Here is a 15,745-nt window from a genome sequence, read left to right on the forward strand (position 1 = left end):
TTTCATTAAAACAACCATCATGATAAACTGTTTATGTTTCCTATACAATACTTATGATAGTAAAGATTCTCAAATAACTCTTATTCCAACCATTTACTTTTAAGAATTTAGTCTAAGGAGACAATAGTGAATGTACACAAAATTTAGTTAGAAGAGTATGTACCAAAATATTTATAATAGAGGAAATTTGCAAGTAACTTATATGCCCAAAAATAGGGGCTGATACAGATTCCCAACAAACATATGAAAGGATGCTCAACATCACTAATCATTAGAGAAATGCAAATCAAAATTACAATGAGATATCACCTCACACCAGTCAGAATGGCCATCATCAGAAAATCTACAAACAATAAATGCTGGAGAGGGTGTGGAGAAAAGGGAACCCTCTTGCACTGTTTGTGGGAATGTAAATGGATACAGCCACTATGGAGAACAGTATGGAGTTTCCTTAAAAAACTAAAAATAGAACTATCATAACACCCAGCAATCCCACTACTGGGAATATACTCTGAGAAAACCATAATTCAAAAAGAGTCATGTACCACAATGTTCATTGCAGCACTATTTACAATAGCCAGGTCATGGAAGCAACCTAAGTGTCCATCAACAGATGAATGGATAAAGAAGATGTGGCACATATATACAATGGAATATTACTCATCCATAAAAAGAAACAAAATTGAGTTATTTGTTGAGAGGAGGATGGACCTAGAGTCTGTCGTACAGAGTGAAGTAAGTCAGAAAGAGAAAAACAAATACATATGGAATCTAAAAAAAAAAAAAAAGGTTTTGAAGAACCTAGGAGGAGGACAGGAATGAAGATGCAGATGCAGAGAATGGACTTGAGGACGTGGGGAGGGGGAAGGGTAAGCTGGGATGAAGTGAGAGAGTGGCATGGACATATATACACTACCAAACGTAAAATAGATAGCTAGTGAGAAGCAGCTGCATGGCACAGGGAGATCAGCTCAGTGCTTTGTGTCCACCTAAAGGGGTGGGATAGGGAGGTGGGAGGGAGACACAAAAGGGAGGAGAAATGGGGATATATGTATATGTATAGCTGATTCACTTTGTTATAAAGCAGAAAGTAACACACCATTGTAAAGCAATTATACTCCAATAAAGATGTTAAAAAAAAAATAGGGGCTGGCTGAATAAAATGAAGGTAAGTGATGGAATGTTACCCTGATATTTTAAATAATGTCAGGAAAGAATTTTTAATGAATTGGAAAGATTTTAATTTCATATCCTAAGTGAAAAAGAGTGATCAAAGAATATGCTATGTATATTATGTTTTATGCACATATATGTATACACATAAACATATGTAGACAATTTTATATAAAGGTGTCAATTTAAATTGCTATCACTCTTTATTTGACTGTATATGGCTATAGACACAGACATAGATAGAACCTTAGATGTAGGTAAATGATACAAAAGATAATGAAAGCATATATAACCTAGGATTATGATACTTTTTACTTCTTTTATTTTATATTTCCTAAGTTTTCCTCTTTATTACTCTTGTAATGAAGAAAATCAATAATTCTATGTAAAATATAAATTCTTTGGTTTTTTTTTTTTTTTGGCCTTTCACTGTTGTGGCCTCTCCCGTTGCGGAGCATAGGCTCCGGACGCGCAGGCTCAGCAGCCATGGCTCACGGGCCTAGCCACTCCACAGCATATGGGATCTTCCCGGACCGGGGAATGAACCCGTGTCCCCTGCATCGGCAGGTGGACTCTCAACCACTGTGCCACCACGGAAGCCCTAAATTCTTAAATATAGCTGGCTATGTCAAGATAAAAACAATGCATACACTGTTCACTTTTCTTCCTGTTAATGGTATTTAGCAACTCAACCTAAATTATGTTTTCATTTTCTTGTTTCTATTGTAATCATAGGAAGAAGATTTTTTCCTTATATCAGTTTCCCTGAAGTGATAAGATTTTAACACCTTGTCACAATTGGTTAAAAACAATGTTATTTTTAAATGAATTGCTCTGTTTAGGATACTGTGGGTTGATGGGTACTTAATTCAATTGAAAGGAAACAAACAATAGCTATAATTGTTAAAATCAAGCAGTAGATTAATGGTGAAAAATCAATGAAGAAGATACAACCAAGTAACAGTATAGAAGGTTTTAAAGATTGTTGGGCATGTTTTCTCTATTTTATAAGTCATTTGCAAGTCTCCTGTAGACCTCTTTTCCATTAAATTGGAAGAGAAAAATTTCCCAGAGTTTAATGCTAAATATGTCATTTAGCCTATCACTTTAAAATAGTAATTTTCATAAATATGCAGAATTGTACATTTTGGTAGTGCCACAACCGATTTCATGCCACTCCATTTGGAATCTGAATAAAAGGAAAAATTAATGTCACTTTGCATTTTCACTTTTCTAATTTCTTCAATGTATTTCCCTAAAATAAAGAGAAAATAATCAAGCTTTTCCTTTTAAAAGAGTTTTTACTTTTTCCTCCCTTATAAAAAATAGAGGATTTTTTGGATAAAAATCAGTGTTACTAAAATTTTTGTATTCATAGCTAGTAACATAAAAATAAATATCCACAAACATATCTATATGTTTACCAACTTTTTGCACTGCCAATAAAAACTGTTAAAAAATCGAATAAAAAGAAAAGCAACTAACATTCTATGGTAAATTATAAAACTGGCTATAAATTCTTCCCCTTCTTGCATCCTCGCCTTTGCAATATGAAGCGGCAAATCCTTCCATCAAAACTGTTGTTAGCTAATGTGACACAGGCTGAGGTTTGATAAGTGCTTGTAATTGTGATTTGATCTTTCTCACTGCTCTTGGGACCTTCCCACCACCACTATGTAAGGAAGCTTGATCTATCAGAGACAAGCCATACTAGCCAAGCCATCTTCAACTATCCAGTACCAGTGAACCAGAATACCACTTAAGTGACTTACAGAATTGTGAGATGAATTGTTGTTGTTTAAAGCCTCTAAATTTGTGATTTGTTAAGCATAAAAAGCTTAATGATACACATCTACTATCTCTTCATTCACGAAGTATTTATTCCGGTTTAAATGGTATACATCAAAAAAAATAATTTGTTACATTAATTTGTTGTCTTTTCCTGAAAATAAAAGCCTTACCACAAATTGGCACTCATCTTTTGACTGGGCAAGAGAAGATTTCTGTACTTGATATTTTCTGAAGTCCTTTGATGTTATACATGTGTTTTCTGAGGTTAGTATATAAATGTTAGGGCTTGGAATTGCAAGCTAACAAACTCTGATTATTATAATTAACAGTAAATAACCACTTTAAAATTAATAAGCTGGTTTATAAGCTATGTTATAGAAATTTAAATATATAAAAAATAAAATTATTTTTCTATAATATATGCAAAAAATGGCAAAACATTTCTCTTAAATTATTAATTCTGTCATCTTAACTGTGTAATTCTATTTGTAAGAACACATATTTAATCATTTTTATTAACAAACAAGTAAGTAAACATAACTCTGAAAATAAATGCCTTGACTCTTATTGACTGAGAAATTTCTAAGCTATCATCCATGGCTAGCAGCTTTTGAGAAACTATTTTAGTGTATGCAGAATAGCTCTCATTATGATAATTTCTAGAAATATGGATTCAACCATGAGCTATCTTTCCTTAGTCCAAGAAGTAATCTTAAGGGGAAAAAAACCCTGACAATTACTCATAATTTCATCTAATATATGAATAATTTAACTGAAATTTACCAAATCTCTCATTTGGTAAACAAAGTTCAGAAATCTAAAAGTAACCTCACTCTACCAAAGAGATCTACTTAAAGCTTATCAATATTCTGATATTTCACACTCACTAACAAGAAGTCTTTTAGACAGACTCAGCCTCTACTACAATACTTGAAATTCTGACACTGGTCATCTTCTAAAAGATAAACATGAATATGGTTATGCACGGTTCAAGACGTACAGTGGAAATTGGTGTGTATTTTTTTTTAAATTTTTACGAGATACTTTGTGTTTTGGGGGCAAATGTAACCAGTTTCTCATAAGGAAATGGAAGCAGAAGGATATTTAGAAAAAACCTGATTAGAAGCCAATGAAATGACAGGATAAAGAGGAAGAACTAGAAATAAAATTATATGCTTTGTTTCCCTGTACTGAACTACTCTCAGAAACACAGGTACTTTGAATTCTTTCTAAAAGTGATGATGGATTTTAAATTACTACAAAATTCCAATGTTTATGTCCTCTGTTGTTAGACTGATAGTTTTAATAGGTTAAGCATATGCTAAATATCATTAAAATATCTATATGAGTCATCTGATTTAGTTTATTCTTAGTAAAACAGAAGCTTAGGTTTTATATCATATTTCTGAATCATAATGCCATTATATTTCTATTTTAAAGGAAAAAACCCCTGGGCCCAAATTCCTCTTTAGTTACTGTCCTCATTTGCTATCTGTATGCAGTGAAGGTAACTCAGCTCTTCTCTCTGCTCGAACATCAATCTTTCAGTCTTTCCTAATAGCCCTATCCAAAAATAACCTCCTTTTATTCTACCTCACACTTGTCTTTATTTTTTTTAATAGAGCTTACCATGATAAGTGTAGTGGTTTACTGTCTAGTTCCCCTTTTGACTAGAAGATTTGTGAAGGCAAAGCCTCTTTTTTAATGGTCATATCCTCACTGCCAGGAAGAGCGTCTAACACATAGTATGTGCTTGCTAAATATTTGATGGATGGGCAAATAAATGAATAAATTGATGAATGTTTGTTATAGTCATTTTTAAAAATTAAAGACTACTTTTTTACATCAGTTTTAGATTCACAGCAAAATAGAGGAAGGTAAAGAGATTTCCCATATGGTCTCTGACGCCGCACAAGCACCTCTCCTATTATCACCACTCCCCACCAAAATGGTACATTTGCTACAACTGATGAACGTACATTTACCCATCATAATCATCCAAAGTCTATAGGCTGCATTAGGGCTTACTCTTGGTGTTGTACATTGCATGGGTTTGGACAAGTGCATAGTAACATGTATCCAATGTTACAGTATCATGCAGAGTATTTTCATTGACCTAAAATCTTTGGTCTATTGCTATTCATCCCTACCACCCTGCCCCAGCATCCACTGATCTTTTTACTGTCCCCAGTTCTGCCTTTCCCAGAAGGTCATAGAGTTGGATTCATACAGAATGTAGTCTTTTCAAACTGGCTGTTTCAGTTAGTCATATGCATTTAAGCTTCCTCCATGTCTGTTCATAATTTGATAGTTCATTTTTTAAAGAGCTGAATAATACTCCATTGTCTGGATGTACCACAGTTTATGTATTCACATACTGAAAGACATCTTAGTTGCTTCCAAGTTTTGTCAGTTACAGATAAAACTGCTATAAGCATCCGTGTGCACGTTTTTGCATGGACATAAATTTACAACTTCTTTTGGTAAATACCAAGGAGCATGATAGCTGGATCACATGGTAAGAGTATGTTTTGCTTTGTAAGAAACTGCCAAACTATTTTCCAAAATGGCTGCACCATTTTTGCATTCTCACCAGCAATGAATGAGAGTTTCTACTGCTCTACATGCTTTAGAGCATTTGGTGTTGTCAGTGTTCTAGATTTTGGTCATTCTGATAGGTGTGTAGTGGTATCTCGTTGTTTTAATTTGCATTTCCCTGACGACACATGGTGTGGAACATCTTTTCATATGCTTATCTGCCATCCGTATGTCTTCTTTGGTGAGGTGTTTTTTAAGGCTTTTGGCTCATTTTTTAAATCAAGCTGCTTGCTTTCTTATTGTTGAGTTTTAAGAGTTTTTTGTATATTTTCGAGAACAGCTAAGATTTTTTTTGGAGAACACCTATGTTTTTTCCAAATATACTCTCCCAGTTTGTGGCTTACCTTCTCAATCTCTTGACACTGTCTTTCACAGAGCAGAAGTTTGATAAAGGCCAGCTTATCAATTCTTTCTTTCATGGATTATGTCTTTGGTGTTGCATTAGAAAAGTTATCTTCATACTCAAAGTCTTCTAGATTCTCTCTCATGTTATTTCCTAGGGGTTTTATAGTTTTGCACTTTACATTTAGGTCCATGATCCATTTTTTTTTTAAATTGGAGTATAGTTGATTTATAATGCTGAGTTAACTTCTGCTGTACAGCAAAGTGATTCAGTTATACATATTATACACACACACACATATATATATACACACACACACATATTTGGTCCATTTTGAATTAACTTTCTGTGAAGGACATCTATGTCTATATTCATTTTTTTGCATGTGAATGTCCAGTCGTTCCAGCACCATTTGTAGAGAAGACTCCCTTTGCTCCATTGTATTGCCTTTGTTCCTTTGTCAATGACCAGTTGACTATATTAATATATATCTATTTCTGAACTCTCCATTCTGTTCCATTGATCTATTTGTCTATTGTTTCTTGACACCACACTCTCTTGAGTACTATAGCATTACAGTAAGTCTTGAAGTCAGGTATTATCATTCCTCCAACTTTGCTCTTCTCCTCTAATATTCTGCTGGCTATTCTGTATCTCTTGCCTCTCCATATAAGCTCTTGAATCAGTTTGTTGATACGTACAAAATAACTTCTTGAGATGTTGATTGGGATTGCTTGAATCTATAGATCAATTTGGGAAAAACTGACATCTTGACAATACTAAGTCTCCCTATCCATGAACACAAATACCTCTCCATTTATTTAGTTCTTCTTTGATTTCATTCATCAGAGTTTTAAATATCTAATTATTTAATTTTTGTGGGTGCTAGCGTCAATAGTACTATGTTTTTTTAATTTCAAATTCCACTTGTTCATTGCTGTTATATAGGAAGATGATTTACTTTTTATATTAACCTTGCATCCTGCAACTTTGCTATGAATCCTCATTAGTTCCAGGAGGATTTTTTTGGGTTGTTGACTCTAGGATTTTCTAAATGATTATGTCATCTGCGAACAAAGACAGCTTTATTTCTTTCTTTCCAATCTGTATACTTTTATTTCCTTTACTTGTCTTATTGCATTACATAGCACTTCCAGTACAATATTAAAACAGAGTGGTGAGAGAGGCCATCCTTGCCTTGTTTCTGATCTTAGTGGGAAAGCTTTGAATTTCTCATCATTAAGTATGATGGTAGCTGTAGGTTTTTTATAGTATTCTTTATCAAGTTGAGGAAGTTCCCCTGTATTCCTAGCTACTTTTAAAAAAATTTCCTCTAAATCTTCCATGTGCCACAACCTAGCTCTTTCCTCACAACTCCAGCAAAATTGATCTTGGCAAGATCATCCATAAGTCACATGTAATCAATGTAAGTGTTTACCTTGGTCAACTTCTCCACAGTATTTGACATTGCTGACCACCCATTCCTGTCTACCCTTAACTTTTGGGGCATAATGCTTTCCTGGTTACTCTTCTATCTCCTTAACTACTCCTTCTCAGTCTTCTTTATAGCTTTTACTTTCTCTACCTATTGCTTAATTATTGAAGAACCTCTCATCAGTTTCCATTTCTTGGTCCTCTCTTCTTTTCACAAGTTATTCTGCTTCTGGACAGATTCATACAGTCCCTGAGCTTAAATCACTGTCTATATAATTATGACTTCCAAATCTATGCTGGACTTCTTTATGAATGTCTAGCAGATTCCACAAATTCAGTATGTGAAATACTCAACTCACTTTGTGCCTTCCAATCCAGTGTATCCTCAATTTTCACTGTCTCAGTAAATGGCCCCAAGTTGCTCAGGCCAGAAATTTGAGATGTTTCTTCTTTACTCCTCCCTTTATGCAAACCCCTTTTATCCAGTAACCCCATAAGTCATGAAAATTTATCTGTTGTATCCTTTAAATACTTATTGAATCTCTCCTCTCCATCCTCTTTGTTACTACACTGACCCAGGCTAAGATTGTCAAGTCTGACCTGGTCTCTGCAGTAGCCTACAAATTGTCCCCTGCCATACTCAGCTCTAATTTTTTCCCCATATTGCAGTGACAGTGATCTTCTAAAAGTACAAATCCTCTCCATCACTCTTAGAACGAAGTCCAAATTCCACAAAACATCATGCAACCCTGCAGAATCTGCCACCATCACCATCTCCAGACTCATTAATGGCCATAATGTCTCTCCCCTTTTAAGCCACAGTAAATTTCTTTCAGTTCATGGAATTATGACTTTTCTTATATCCTGGTTTTCCTAAAAATTATTTCCTCTGTCTGGAATACTTTTAGCTTTCTGCCTGGTAGATTAAAATTATTTTTTAGAATTATGTCAAAATATTATTTTTTTCAGGTAGGCATGCATTCTCTGACACCTACCTTAAAAGAGGACACCTGCTTTATATTCTAATGGCTCCATCTACTTCTCCTATTACAATACCCATCATATTTATCTACTTATTTATTTATCTGCTTTCCTAGATAAACAGTAATTCCTGTAAATTTGTTTACCAATGCATCTCTACCATTAAGTAACTACTACTTAGTCAGTGCTAAATAAATATTTGTTTAAGAAAAAATGAAAACTAAGATTTTATTTATTTTTAAGTCAATCACTTACACTGTCCTCTTTGGTTGCATTAATATACTATGTAATTGAGTTTTAAAATATATATTTCGGGCTTCCCTGGTGGCTCAGTGGTTGAGAATCTGTCTGCCAATGCAGGGGACACGGGTTCGAGCCCTGGTCTGGGAAGATCCCACATGCCGCGAAGCAGCTAAGCCCCTGCACCACAGCTACTGAGCCTCCGCGTCTGGAGCCTGTGTGCCGCAACAAGAGAGGCCACGACAGTGAGAGGCCCGTGCACTGCGATGAAGAGTGGCCCCAGCTTGCCGCAACTAGAGAAAGCCCTCGCACAGAAACGAAGACCCAACACAGCCAAAAATAAATAAATAAATATATTAAAAATAAATAAATAAATAAAATATATATTTGTTATTAGTTTACAGAAATACTCTGATAGCATACAGAGGAGAATTATACCATGGAACTTGGACAATTTAATAATTCCCAAGGTTTCCATATATGAGTGCTAGAATGTTCACTAGTAATAGAAATTTTTCTATGGAATAAATGTGTCAACATTTGGCTCCAAACTACACAGTGCCATTCAAGAATGTGAGCGAGTAACTGGGGAGTAATTAGGGTCTTAACCACACGGTGCTTATCTACAAGACCCCTGGAGAAGGTTGCATTGTCCACCGCAGGTCTATGCAAACACTGGTAAATCTGGCTGATGTCTTCAAATCAGAGGATGCTAACTAGGCTCTTTTTCCTTTCCTTTGTTCATAGAGATGCTTTCCTATTGTCTTTTGTGGATATCAGAAGTTGAGTTTTCATAACTCTAAGAGGCTGAGAACATCACAGTCTGTAGGTTTGTCTGTATAAGGGTGATGTGTGTGTGTGCTGGGTGGGCAGACAAAGAGACAGGGAGTGATAGAGAGAGATAAAGTATGGATATTGGAGTACACAGCCAGATCAAGAATTAAGTACAAAGAAGAGCAATGCTGCCTAGAGAATGTTCACAAATCTGAGCAAGTTAATCTCTCCAAACTTCCACAGGTAGCATAGGAATGTAAGTGATGTGAGGATTGGTCACAAAGGGAGTAAAGTATTTTGTGCTTACCTGACACTAGATGCTTTGAGAGGGAAGAGTAAAAGTCCAAAAATGAATGAGGCTCTCTTTGAAATAAGTAGCAGCAAGAACTTATAATAAGGCTACTGCAAAGTAATGAAGTTTGAGGTAAAATCAAGAATCGACTTTTATCTCTGAGAGTAGCATATGTTTGATATTCCCCTCTCCAAATGCACTACAATAGAGTATATTTTTGATTGTAGAATAAATAGAGTAATAATAATTTTTAAAGTTAGATCAAAATGCAAGTTTTAATAAGGTGATTTAGAACTTCATATAATCACAAAATATATATGGTTCAAAAGGCTAGAAGCATATCTCCATCTTTGCAAGGATTAATGTTAAAGTAAAAATACAGCAATGGTGACAGTTCAACTCTTTTGTCTTTTATGATATCACATCAAAATACCTACAGCTTTTGAGGTTTTTCTGGTATAAAATTCTAGTATTACACTCTGCTCTTCTGCACTGGTGCTACCCAACAGCAGGGAAACAACAACAGCACTGTCCCAGAACTGTTCCAGAAAAGTGGTAGATTTTTTTAAATTAAAAAGGCAGGATTGTCTTTAATGATCTAATGTTCATATATTTTGTACCAATAATTAGTTTTAAAGACACGAAAAAAATAAGGTAGGCTAGATATTAAAGGCATTGCTATTAAGTATTTTTATTCAATAAATACTTAGTATTCTCTGATTATATGCAAGAGTTAACAAAGAGGTAGAAGAAATGTGAGGCGTTTTAATAACAGAGAATAATGAATCTAAGTAAAACTTAATTCTATAAGCATTTGATTTCTCAAAGTCTCATTGAACTAAGAGGAATATGGCAGTATGTTTAGTTTTTAAAGTGTTGCAGCCTATAGTATCATCCTTCTGATAAAATAACAAATGTTGAATTAATGTTTAAAAATATGGCCTGAAGTATTCAAGTATTTACTTCAAAATTCTATAAAGATATTGGTTTCTTAATTATTTAAACACATTTGCCCTTCAGTTCCAGATTTGACTCTTACAAAGTAGCAACAAAAACATCATATACTACAAATCTAAGGCACTGCTGATTTGGGGTCAGTAGGCTTAAATATATAACTTAAAATATAACTTAAAATATAGCTTAAAATATAACTCTAAATTTTTATTCTATTCATATATTCCTGTTGGGAATATTTATCATTCTAATTTTCTTCAGAGATAAAGACTTTTGTGAGGATAGAATTCTCATATTAAACTCTGAAACTCACTGTACATATTTGGAGACTTGGTCAAAGTGGTTACAACAGTTTTATTTCTATGGTACTGAATCAAATCCCCTAAAATAGCAGCAAGTTAATAAAAGCCTTAAAAGAGAATTGTCTTTGAAATGAATCAAATGAACATAGTACTTTTCAGCAATAATATAATTAACTTTTTCGAATGTAATACATTCATACCAATGTAACATAAAAATACAAGTAAAACACATTTAAAAAATAAAGCACACTAAAATGCAATTAATAGTGGTCAAAAATGGCTGGTTAGTGGTTTTATTTAATTATTCTTTCATTCATTCAACCAAGTTATTGGGTATTGGGCTCCTTCCTACTACACATAAAGGAACTAGTTAGGTGCATTAGATACAATGGTGAGTAACTCACACTGATCCCTTCCTGTAGACAGAACTACTTTCCTTCTTCAAATCTATTTTTGAAAAGCTATGGACATCTCTGACTTTTCCAAGGTTTATGCTGGCTGACTGAACTTTAATCCAATACATGTTTGGTTTTCCTATATTGAACAGATATAGTTCCTTTTTTCTTCTTTGTACTGACATGAAAAAAATTTTCTTCCAGCTTAACCATGGTATTACTTTTAATCAGAGAAAAAAATCTCTATACAAATTTATGTAGTGCTAAATTATTTAAAGTACCGATATCTTCTTAATGGAGAACTATTTGGAAATTATGGAAGCTACCCTGAATCTACAGCTATACACGCCAATGAAGTACTTCACAGATGAAAAACATTTTGAAATGTGATCACTGACTAATATTTGCCAAGCGTGTTTTTGAGACTTTGAAGAACAATGCAGCTGGAATATTTTTTCTTTCATCATGTATTTATAGTTTTAGAAAAGTAATGATTAGAACAGCTACAAAATACTGATGAATATTTTCAGTCACTAAAATAAGTTCTATTTTATTCAGAGTGACTATCTAACTTGAATAAATTGACTTGGGAATTGCTTTCCAGTGAAAATAAAATTTAAATGTATATTAATATTAGAAAAATAAATTTATTATATTCAAGTAGTACATGTAGTGCCTTTAAAGTACAATGTTAATCACTAAAATATATTTTTAAATTTTTGGAGAGCATTATGAATAAAAATATACTTTAAATATAAAATAAAAATGTTAAAATTAAGAGGCCTACAGAGAAGTAAACTAATTAGCAACACGTAAGAATCTTATACAGAGTACCCATAATGCACTGACAGCCAAATTTGTCAGTCACTCATGAAAACAAAGAGGATAACTATTGAAATGCTTAAATCTTACACTTACCAACCTCCACAACACTAGAACAATTGGGATCTGTGAAGCCATCTGGGCACTTGCAGGAAAAGGAATCATCAGCCAATCCTGACACACAGGTACCTCCATTTTCACATGGTTTGTGATCACAAATATCACCTGAGGAACAAAGAAACAGATATTGACTTTTCTTGCCTTAGGCAGTGAACTGTACTATTTCACATACCCCACTCATCTTCCTTTGGTAAAGTCACCATACTATTTAGATTTATAGGTAAGGTAGGCAAGACCCATTTGAAACCATGTGCTTCTAAGAGAGATGGTATGTAACATGGTAAAAATTAAATTTTATGATTCAAACACTGCATATTGAATTGCATACTAAAAGCGATTAACTCAGGTTGGGTCCCTTCATTACATGTAAATGAAATATTGTCTAATTTGTTAAAGAAGATTAACTGAAATATCTGTGGTTGACTGGTTTATTAATTATTCCAATAAATAACCTATCTATATCCACACGCTTTGCTCTGTAACTTTGCAATTTCTCTCAATAAAGGGGTGGGGTTTATTTCTTGATCCCTAGAGTCTGGGCTTTTCCATGTGACTTGCTTTGACCAATAGGATGTTAGGAGACATGAAGTCAGCTGAGGTTTGAAAAAACACTTGAATATTTCTGCTTCCTCTCTTAGAACCCTGCAACCGCCCTATGAATAAAATCTCTCTCTTGCTTGAGAGAGTTGAGAGAAGCCTGGGAGGAAAGAGAAATAAGTTGTGCAGTAACAAAACCCTAAAATATATGGCCTTGGTTTTGATACTGGCGGCAGATGGAATCTGGAAAGGCACTGAAAGAATGGCTACAGGAGGCTAGAAAAAGGGCTCTCCCTGCTATATAGAGAGAAGCAGTTGGTAAAACTATTACCTGAGGATACTTGGGTGATACAGAATGTACCTAATAAACTTTTGTATATGAATAATGAGATTTGTAGTCAGAATGTTAGTGTCACTTGACTCTTAATAGCTGTATCTGATAAGGCACTACAAGAAAGAGACATGCTAAATAAAGAACTGATGATTTTGAAAGTAAAGAAAAGGAATAGAGAGGCAGCAGGACTTGTGATAGAAAATAATTTCTCAACTTCAGCCTCTCAAACGAGTGAAAGATCAAATCCAGAGCTTTGTCAGAAAGATGGCCTCAACATAAATATAAAATGAAGGATGTAGCTACAAGACCTTTGTGAAAACATTTCACATAATTCAGGTGTAGCCTGAAAGAATCTCTCAGCTAAATAAAAAAAGAATTCTAGAAATCTTAAGGGTGTTATCCCTGAGCAGCCTTAAAATACACAAAGTAGCACAAAGTAGATTAAGTCTGAAGTGAAAAACAGGGTTCAGAGAGTCACGGGTGTGCTTTTATTTATTTATTTTTTAAACAACTTTACTGGAGTATAATTGCTTTACAATGTTGTGTTAGTTTCTGCTGGGTAACAAAGTGAATCAGCTATATGTATACATATATCCCCATTTCGCCTCCCTCTTGCACCTCCCTACCACCCTCACTCACCAACCCTCTAAGTGGTCACAAAGCACCAAGCTGGTCTCCCTGTGCTATGCAGGTGCTTCCCACTAGCTATCTATTTTACATTTGGTAGTGTATATATGTCAATGCCACTCTCTCATTTCGTCCCAGCTTACCCTTCCCCTTCCCATGTCCTCAAGTCCATTCTCTATGTCTGTGTCTTTATAAATGTCCTGTCTCTAGGTTCACCAAAACCTTTATTTTTCTTTTTTGATTCCATATATATGTGTTAGCATACAGTAATTTTCTCTTTCTGACTTACTTCACCCTGTATGACAGACTCTAGGTCCAACCACCTCACTACAAATAACTCAATTTCATTTCTTTTTATGGCTGAGTAATATTCCATTGTATATACGTGCCACATCTTCTTTATCCATTCATCTGTTTTGTTTGTTTGTTTGTTTGTTTTTGAGGTACACAGGCCTCTCACTGTTGTGGCCTCTCCCGTTGCAGAGCACAGGCTCTGGACGTGCAGGCTCAGCAGCCATGGTTCACGGGCCCAGCCATTCCGCAGCATGTGGGATCTTCCCAGACCAGGGCACGAACCCATTTCCCCAGCATCGGCAGGCGGACTCTCAACCACTGCACCACCAGGGAAACCCTGATTTCATCCTTTTACATGTAGCTGTCAGTTTTTCCAGCACCACTTATTGAAAAGGCTGTCTTTTCTCCATTCTATATTCTTGCCTCCTTTATCAAAGATAAGGTGGCCATATATGCGTGGGTTTATCTCTGTGCTTTCTCTCCTGTTCCACTGATCTATATTTCTGTTTTTGTGCCAGTACCATACTGTCTTGATTACTGTAGCTTTGTAGTATAATCTGAAGTCAGGGAGCCTGATTCCTCCAGCTCCATTTTTCTTTCTCAAGATTGCTTTGGCTATTCGGGATCTTTTGTGTTTCCATACAAATTGTGAAATTTTCTGTTCTAGTGCTGTGAAAAATGCCAGTGGTAATTTGATAGAAATATCAAAATTTCTGAATCTGTAGATTGCTTTCAGTAGTATAGTCATTTTCACAATGTTGATTCTTCCAATCCAAGAACATGGTATATCTCTCCATCTGTTTGTACTGTCTTTAATTTCTTTCATCACTGTCTTATAGTTTTCTGCATACAGGTGTTTTGTCTCCTTAGGTAGGTTTATTCCTAGGTATTTTATTCTTTTTTGTTGCAATGGTAAATGGGATTGTTTCCTTAATTTCCCTTTCAGATTTTTCATTATTAGTGTATAGGAATGCAAGAGACTTCTGTGCATTAATTTTGTACCCTGGTCCTTTACCAAATTCATTGATTAGCTCTAGTAGTTTTCTGGTAGCATCTTTAGGATTTTCTATGTATACTATTATGACATGTGCAAACAGTGACAGTTTTACTTCTTCTTTTCCAATTTGGATTCCTTTTATTTCTTTTTCTTCTCTGATTGCTGTGGCTAAAACTTCCAAAACTTTTGAATAACAGTGGTGAGAGTGGGCAACCTTGTCTTGTTCCTGATCTTAGAGGAAGCAGTTTTAGTCTTTCACCATTTAGAAAAATGTTGGCTGTGGGTTTGTCATATATGGCCTTTATTATGTTGAGGTTGGTTTTCTCTATTCCTACTTACTGGAGAGTTGTTGTCATAAGTGGTGCTTATGCTGCGAATTTTGTTGAAAGGTTTTTCTGCACCTATTGAGATTATCGTATGGTTTTTTATCCTTCAGTTTGTTAATACGGTGTATCACATTTATTGATTTGCAAATACTGAAGAATCCTTGCATTCCTGGGATAAACCCCACTTGACCATGGTTTATGATCCAGTTAATGTACAGTTGGATTCCGTTTGCTAGTATTTTGTGGAGGATTTTTGCATCTATGTTCATCAGTGATATTGGCCTGTAGTTTTCTTTCTTTGTGACACTATGGTCTGGTTTTGGTATCAGGGTGATGGTGTCCTTGTAGAATGAGTTTGGGAGTGTTCCTCCCTCTGCTGTATTTTGGAAGAGTTTGAGAAGGATAAGTGTT

The 15,745-nt window shown here is 34.8% G+C and overlaps 1 protein-coding gene across 3 annotated transcripts in view; it reads right to left on the bottom strand.

Annotated features, from left to right (window-relative positions):
* The window catches only part of EDIL3 (EGF like repeats and discoidin domains 3), a 428,938-nt gene that overhangs the window by 289,941 nt on the left and 123,252 nt on the right, over positions 1-15,745 (bottom strand). For all 3 annotated transcript variants that reach the window (XM_081232430.1, XM_081232432.1, XM_081232431.1), the window contains exon 2: positions 12,196-12,324. In XM_081232430.1, coding sequence (XP_081088556.1) covers positions 12,196-12,324 — 129 coding nt within the window. The remainder of the gene's footprint in view (positions 1-12,195; positions 12,325-15,745) is intronic.

The sequence above is a fragment of the Mesoplodon bidens genome (genome assembly GCF_964165515.1).
Source record: "Mesoplodon bidens genome assembly, chromosome: 4".
Classification (NCBI taxonomy): domain Eukaryota; kingdom Metazoa; phylum Chordata; class Mammalia; order Artiodactyla; family Ziphiidae; genus Mesoplodon; species Mesoplodon bidens.